General features: G+C 39.8%; 1 protein-coding gene across 1 annotated transcript; it reads right to left on the reverse strand.

Moving 5' to 3' along the window:
- Positions 1–5,045: 5,045 nt before the first annotated feature.
- Positions 5,046–7,024, reverse strand: rps29 (ribosomal protein S29). Its single transcript, XM_082146557.1, has 3 exons — positions 6,871–7,024; positions 5,351–5,450; positions 5,046–5,156 (listed from the first exon to the last, which is right to left on the reverse strand). The coding sequence occupies exons 1-3, from the start codon at positions 6,930–6,932 to the stop codon at positions 5,148–5,150; spliced, it is 171 nt and encodes a 56-aa protein (XP_082002683.1). The 5' UTR covers positions 6,933–7,024; the 3' UTR covers positions 5,046–5,147.
- Between the last annotated feature and the right edge of the window lie 1,454 nt (positions 7,025–8,478).

Genomic DNA, 8,478 nt, shown 5'->3' on the forward strand with positions numbered 1-8,478 from the left:
GCAAAGGGGGAATAAGGTGGACCTGTTTGGCAGGCACATAGTGTGCACTTGTGGGTTCCATAAGGTAGGTATAATATATCAAAGGCATGATAAGTCATGTAATAGACTATTTTATGGACCATCCCCTGATCTATTCTCAGAATGCACAGTTCTGCAGAATAATTGTTGAAATTATTTAACATGAATAGTATGACCTTCTTTTGTTCCTAATCCCTAATCGTAATTTTCTCCCAGACAACAGATGAGGCCTTGATTGAGGCAGGGCCTATGGTAGAGGAAGGCGGCAGCTCAAAGGAGGCAGGGACATCACAGGGTGAACAGGGGGTGAAGTGTTCACTGTGTGGTGTGGTTGTGGAGGCAGAGAAGTTCTCCGAGCACCTCTCTGACCACCACGTTGAAGAGAGGTGTGACAGCTGTGGGGCCAGGGGCCAGGGTGCTGTTGGACTGCTCCAACACATTGAGTCCAGCCATTATGGGGCCCTATTGGCTTCACGTTTCAATAGGGCTTCAAAGAATCCTGCACCATCTGCATCTACGTGCCCCTCACCATCTCCAAGGCAGGCGCTTCCTCAGCAGCACTTTGCCAGCACCAGTGTTTCCATCCCCGCGGCCCACTCCATCCGTGCGACCCACTCCATCCCCGCGACCCACTCCATCCGTGCGACCCACTCCATCCCCGCGACCCACTCCATCCGTGCGACCCACTCCTTCCCCGCAGCCCACTCCATCCGTGCGACCCACTCCACCACCACAGCGCTCTCCATCCCCGCGTCCCACTCAATGTCCAGCTCCCTCACTGCAGGCCACACCATCTCTGCCTCAGGCTGTTACTGATTGGGAGAGCTTTCTTCCCAGTCAGTTCAAAAGAGTCCTTCAGCCAGCAGATTGGGTGTGGATTGCTAAGTGCCTCTATGAGCCCACAGGCCAGCTGAGGCAGAAGATCCAGGCGAACTGGTTTTATCCACCAGTGCAGCCCAAGCTGTCTCCTCCTGAGCCCGGGTGGTACTTCCGGCAGAGAATGTTCTTGTGGGCACCAATGAGGATGTGGGGGATTCCTTTTAAATGCCCACAGTGTGGCCGGAAGATGCACCAATTAGGCATCTACCCGAAGGTCAGGGAGGTAATAGACATGGATAGCCGCTACTACCTGCTGGGTGGGGACTATCCACGTTGCAGTGCATGCATGTTGCCAGTGTGCCCATGGAGCAAGGACATTCTTTCACAACTGGATGTGGCACACAGGAACATGTTTCCAGCGGTGCTGACATCTAAGCTAGCTCTGGACAGGAAATGTGTGACCTTCCTCAGGCCAAGGACCAGCGGCAACAGTTCCTCCTACCTCCAGTCAGCAGTAGAGGAAGTCCACAGTGAGGAGTGGGCACGACGGGCCATCCAGTACCTCTCTGACTGTGAGCATCATTTGAAGAAGGTTGCCCTTGTCCAATCTTCAACGACACCTGCATTTACTGCACCTGAACCCTTCAGGCCACTTCCACTCGCCCAGTAGTTTGAGACTGTCCACTCCAACGACATCCTCAGCCATCTGGACGAGATGAAGGGGGTGATTACCTCCACCTATGGCCGAATCCTGAAGATGGATTCTACTAAGAAGGTACAATACACAACAGTTTGAGATTGAGGTTTATTTTCAGCCATCCATGTTAAGTAATTGGAATAGATATAATTTCATTATAATGATAAAAAAGTGTTTTTGTTGCTGCGAAGTATAACACACCGTTGCCATGAAAAACAGAGCGTTGCTATGGACGCAGTTCTATTCACTCTGGCAATATAATCGTTTTTAAATCAATAAACTCCTTTTTAAATCAATATTTTGTGTCAAATTATTGATTTATTTGGTAGGTAGCCATGTAATAAGCGGGATAATGTATAGCGTGGCGGTTGTTATAGCTTCGCGGCGGGGTCCTGATCAGCCCGAAAAGCTGACGCTTTTATCCAAAGTGACTTACAATTGCTATATATGTCAGAGGTCGCACGCCTCTGGAGCAACTAGGGGTTAAGTGTCTTGCTCAGGGACACATTGGTGTCTCACAGTGGATTCGAACCCGGGTCTCTCACACCAAAGGCATGTGTCTTATCCATTGCGCCACCCGCCACCCTCACCCTCACCCTCACCCTCCCCCTCCACCCTCACCCTCCACCCTCACCCTCACCACATATATTGTAATGCTCCATAACAAAAAGAAGAAAATGTATGTATAAATAAGCATGTTGGTCTTTATGTTTGTTTTTCAGATCACAAAAAAAGCTGACTGGTGGCATTGGGGACACGGCTGCATGGATGACTAATATTGGCAATGAGCTTGGCCAGGTTCTGAACAGTGTTCTGACAACAGCTGAAGGAGCTGGACTGGAGGAGCTGTGCCAGGGCGTCGTCAGACGCTACCAGAATGCTGGCGAGCCAGAGCCTGAGGTCATCTATGTTGACCGGGATTGCTGCAGTCAGTCAGGTGGGATTTTGTGGGATTTTTCACAATCAAATGTGCATTGCAATATATTTAAAAAAAGTTAATAGTGGTGTGAAAAAAGTTCCCCTTTCCCTATTGGTGATGGTAATTTGTATTATTATTACCATCAATGTAATGAAATTGTAATAAATTATAACGACTGAAAAGTAAGTGAAATCAAATGCATGCTTTTTGATTTTTTCCCCCTCAACAGGTGCACCTGCAGTGCTAAACCTTTTTCGTCCATGGAAGTCTGTTGTAAGGCTAGATATCTTCCATTTTATGAGAAGATTTAACTGTGGCCTTACTACAGAGCACCACCCTCTCTATGGTACCTTTTGTTCTAAACTTTCCTCCTGTATTTTTGAGTGGGATCAGGAGGATGTGAAAGAACTTGAGGCGGCCAAGAGAGGGGAGTGGATGAGCAGCCATGGTAGACAGGCTCCAACTGAGGCACAGCTCATGGCCAGTATCAGCCCAGGTGAACTGGCAAAGCACTGTAGGCGGCGGACGCGCAGTGCTGAGGAGATCCAGGTCATGGTTTCAGGGCTGCTGCTGGAATCAGTGTGGGAGCTAACTGACACTACAGGGTTTCACCTTGTTAACCCTGACACGATGCGCCATGTCTGGGAGATGCAACTAAAACATCTTGAGTGCATCCAGGACCCTCCACATGTAGAGCTGTACACAAAGACGGGGACACTCCAGAAGGGTGGTAATGTCCTAAAAGTGCTTAGGTGTGCCAGGGGGTCATCCTCACTGGAGAGTTTTCACCGCCACCAGTGTGCCTTCATTCCTGGTAAATTCAGAATGTTAAATTGCAGTATGTTATGTAGATTTTTAAGTTAAAAAGATACTTGTCTCATTATTCTACAGAAGGTTACTGTTCTATAACTATGTCATTACAGTTTTTTCCAATTGCTAACACACAATTTTGCAAACTAGGCTGGTTTTATCAAAATACTTAACAAAATTCACAAAACCACACACCCAAAGTGCAAAATTCCTCATATATCCTGCTAAATGAAGCACGGCAACCAAAACTACATATAGCATTATCAAAATCAAACTTCTGCATGAAATGGAAATGAAAAAATATTTTTTGTTTTAAATAATAGTTTTAAATAGTCAAAAAACAATCAAACCCTTTATTTAAATCCTTTGTCAATGTTCATGAAGTTTGATGGATTTTTTTCATCTTCTCTCCTTCTTTTTCTTTTCCCCCTCTCTTTTCCCTTTCTTTCCCCCTCATAGCAGTCCCTTTTCGATGGACTGCTAATCCATTGTGCTCTGCACGCGTGGGTTCGAATCCCATCCTCGTCGACTGGTTTTGACTGGGAATAGTTACCGTCTAAATGGTAAAGTTACTATAAAAGACTTCACTTTGGGGCCAGTTGCATAAACACAGCCATTATGTTAAAACTGTGACTTAAGAGCTAGTCTGACCAACACTTAGAAGTAATCAGAAGGTAACACTTCACTGTAAGGTTCATTAATGTATTAACTAACATGGACTAACCATGAGCAATACATTTGTTACAGTATTTATTAATCTTTCTTAAAGGGATACTCCACTTTTTTTGGAAATAGGCTCATTTTACAACAAAAAAGTGGAGTATCCCTTTAATGTTAGTTAATAAAAATACAGCTGTTCATGGTTTGTTCATGTTAGTTCACAGTGCATTAAATAATGTTAACAAGATTTTAATAAAAGTATTATCAGATATTGAAAATAACATCAACAAAGATGAATAAATGTTGTATAAGTGCAGTTCATGGTAACTAGTGTAGTTAACTAATGAACCTTAGTGTAGTGTTACCAATCAGTCTTTTTGGTATTCAATTACACCAATCTGTGTTTTAATGTAACTGACTTAAAAATAAATTGAGCATGGATGTGCGTGATAAAAAAATACTTTGGTAAATAATTTTGACATTATTTTTTTCCTTATGTGGCATTAATGAGCTGAACTGCTTTTCATATTTGTGTTCTAGAACTGCATTATTATTGTGTTGTATGTGTGGACTGGAAGCTTCATTACCTAGACAAATTCCACATGGAAATGTCATATTAAAAACTACAGTATAATTACACACACTAAACCTCTATGTTTTTATTTAATAACTACTGGAGTCACTGCGTATCTGCTGATGCTCGTCTACACATTTATGTTTGTAGAGATATCAACTAATTAGTAAACCAGAACCTCACTTCTGTCAGGGATTTGCTTGACAACTATTTGATGTATTTTTCCTCGGCATCCCTCTGGTCAGACTCATGTGCACTGATGCCCAGATCTTCAATATCTCAGGTTATACTGCAGATATATTTAGAGAGATTTGCTATATATTCAATTTCCAGGTTCATCACTTTATTTTAAATGATCACAGCTCAAGTCTCAGCAAGCAAACAACTCATCTTTATTTCAATTATAGAGGCGCATCGTTACCTTTAATAATATCCCGGAGCACAAGCTAGTTTATGTTGACAGAAACTAAACATAACTACCAATAATCCATAATTTTACTCCATTCAAAACCCTTTCCATTCCCTTTACAATCAAGACGCATTGCAACTTTTGAACAAAGAAAAACATGTTTATTTGACTTTCCAAAGTAACTTCATGATGTGGAGGCGAAATCCATCCTGTCATCACGGAAGTTCAGCCGTCCGCAGGTTTAGTCCAGCTGGAATCACAGAGAGAAGACAAACAGGTCAGGTTTAGAAGTCAGACACTGAAGAATGAGTAAAAATGCAAACTCATGTCAGCTTGATCAACTTCTGAACGGCATAAAAATGCATGAATGAGTTGCAAGAAAATGCATTAATTGCAAAAAAAGAAAAAATTGGTCTAAAATGCATGAAATAAAGCAACGCTTGCCTTGACGAAGCCGATGTCTTTGGCGTACTGCCTGAAGCACTGACGGCACATGTTGAGGCCGTACTTGCGGATCAGACCGTGGCGGTTGGAACAAACTCGGCTAAAAAAAAAGAAAAATCAGAATAGAAATGCATGTAAAGACACAGTAACGTATTAGAATTATATATAAAAAAGTGCATTTCATAACTAATTTGACAGATGACACAAAAAAAAGTGATTCATGCACACATACACATCAACCCTTAATTAGCTCCTGACTCAAGCTGTGATTGAGGTTTAAAATGCATTAATAAAATTATAATTACTTTTAGATGAATGATCTGCAATCAGCCGTGCCTATTAAGAGTCGACTTCAGGCTGTAATATGAGACTTTGGGCAGAGACTCATACTTCATAAGTGTAGGCTACACCAGCGTTAGACTATATTCTTCTCTTACATCATCACTAATGCACGGAAACTTCCCATAACATCCGCTTTTCAAGATGCATGTGGACATTTGTCTGATTTCTGCACTCATTTGATGCTTTTAAAAATATTGTAGATTTAAGAAGCAAATGAGAATCGATCAAATTACTGAATATATAGAGACAAAGGTCTGAATGATAGTTAAGGTAATTAAACAGTTTATCAACAACAGAAGAATATGTAAAAGTATGATAATTGAGGTAAAAGACAATAATTAACATGATAATAAACAGCTAACTGACTTTTACATTGACATGGTTAGATTCAGATGGTACATATTATATACTAGGTGTCTATCTTAGAGATAATCACCATAATTATAATGAAACCATCATATTTCAATTTATCATAAAATATAATTCATTGTTACTACTGTAAATCTATATTAAAGTTATGTATGTTTTTCCCCTTGTATTTTTTTATATTAATATATGACAAAATTGATATATCTACAGAAAAATGAATTATTTTACCAAAAAAAAACTGAAAATAGTACAAACTTTGCTAAAGTAATTGTTTTGAACGAGTATTAACCTGGACATTAGAAAACACATGATTTTAGCTTCAGTATTTGCATCGGTTTCTTTCCCCATGATCGCCGCCTCATACATTCATAATATTCTTAAACCACTTTTTTCACCAAAAACCTGTTGCTCCATCCGTGTATAACACACACACACACACACACACACCTGCTTCTGCACTATAGCAGGACTGAAGAGCACATTGTAAAGGTGTGCCTTCAGCCACATTTCACCCTGAACATACACTTAATGACACGAAACACGTTAGTTATACGTTGTAATCGTTCTTAATGCTGAAACTGATTTTAAAACACTTATTTGACAGAAATAACGGCTTAAACCCCCCCTGTTAGTGTTTCCCACATCTTATAACGAGCTGTGGTGAACAGGAGACGATGCGCGGCCGCCATGTTTGTTCGCATGTGCTCCACATTCCTGAAGAAATAATAAACCCCCGCCGGCCTGAGCGAGCCGAGCTCCCGCGTTTCCCGAACCCCGAACATTAAACATGCGGGAGAAGCACAACTTACCAGGATCGGGATCCCTGGCCGTATTTTCGCGGATGACTCCAGTAGAGCTGCTGATGGCCCATCTCGTCTCTCTCGATCGGGATGTCGAAAAGGAAGATGCGCTCGTGCGCATGCGCAAAAATACGCTCTTCTTCTACGGAATGTGAAGCATCCGGTGTCAACATCGAAGACTGCGACGCGTAGTGGCTGATTGGTGAAACCGTTAGATTCTTTTTTTTTCATGTCCGTGTGTTTGTTTATTTATTTCGTGATCTTGTAAACGAGAAAAATGCAGTACTATCATTATTTCAAAATAGGACTTCAGTTTCCATTTCTGCATCCTTTCTAGTGTCATGTCACGTGCCATACTTTTATTTTATTTTATTTAGATATTGATCATTTCTGTGATTTTTGTTCAATAGAAAAATAATGTATTATCCGTCTGTTTTGTGATTGTATATACACCATTTTTTCTTTTTTCTTTTTTTTTCTTGGAAAAAACAAATGTTATAATTAAATAAAATAATTTTAATATATCTATGTATTATTCCAATGAAAGTAATAATAAAAACAACTAGAAAGTAACAACTTTTATTATTTTGAGAAAATTTCATATAAACAAGAAGAAATGATCCAAGATTCAAGCCTAATTGTCTTCATTTTCTTCAGGAGACTAAAGGATTATTGCACCAGTCTGGAGAACATTGTCAATAAGAAAGCAAGCAAGACTTGACATATCTTTAATGAATATACAGTTGTTGGGGTTTTTTTTTTTGGAATAATTAATACATTTGTACACTCTGGCATGTTTTTTTATGATTTTTTTATTTTTATGTATTAATATGTGAATTCTATAGGCTATATTGTATACTACTAAAGTTCGTTGGATATTAAAACATATTCTCTTTAGACTTTATTTTGCAGCCAAAACCCTAGCAAAATATTGCAATAAATGTTGAATGAATATCTCCAATTATTCTGTCACGCATGATGTCACTGAAAAGGGTCTTTGACACCAATACTAGAGTTCAACAGTCAGATTCAGGAAGTAGAAAAACTCCATTAATATTCTCCATATGGGAATTGATTTTGAACAATAACTTCTGAACAGCCCTACTGTGAGCTACGAGGTTGTTCATCAATTGTATTTGCTTCTGTTGAAGCAGCGTTTTTAATTATTAAACAGCTGAATTCTTGATGAAAAACTACATTGCCCATAATGCTATAAAGAAAATTACACCAATCAGTGAGTCGAAAAAAGCCACACGCGCCAAAATAGCTTTTAGCTCCGCCCACTCCCATGAAGAACCGCGAATCGAGTTGATCTCTCTAAGCTCTCAAAATATTGTTTGTATATATCATATTTTGAAATAAACTTAAAATATATTGTGTATATATACATATATAAATCAACATTTGATTTCAACAAAAGTTTTATTTTCCTATCGTTTTTATTTCGATTATGCTGTTTGCAATGCTTCATGGGATTGTAGTTCTTTCCCTCACTAAGGCTATTAAGTACTACACAACTTTTTTTGCTTCAAATCAAAGTTTGTAATGTTGTGATTCTCCTTGTAGCTGGTTGGCTTGTTTTATGGCTTATGCTTTAACAAATCATTTTTAAAAAAT

Source organism: Leuciscus leuciscus, assembly GCF_965113295.1.
Source record: "Leuciscus leuciscus genome assembly, chromosome: 19".
Lineage (NCBI taxonomy): Eukaryota > Metazoa > Chordata > Actinopteri > Cypriniformes > Leuciscidae > Leuciscus > Leuciscus leuciscus.

Bases quoted from the DNA above. Each gene is read 5' to 3' on its own strand.
- rps29 (XM_082146557.1), bottom strand. From the start codon at position 6,932: ATGGGCCATCAGCAGCTCTACTGGAGTCATCCGCGAAAATACGGCCAG. The intron at 5,451-6,870 runs GTAAGTTGTGCT...CTTTTTTTTTAG, and splicing joins GGCCAGGGATCCCGATCCTG to CCGAGTTTGTTCCAACCGCC.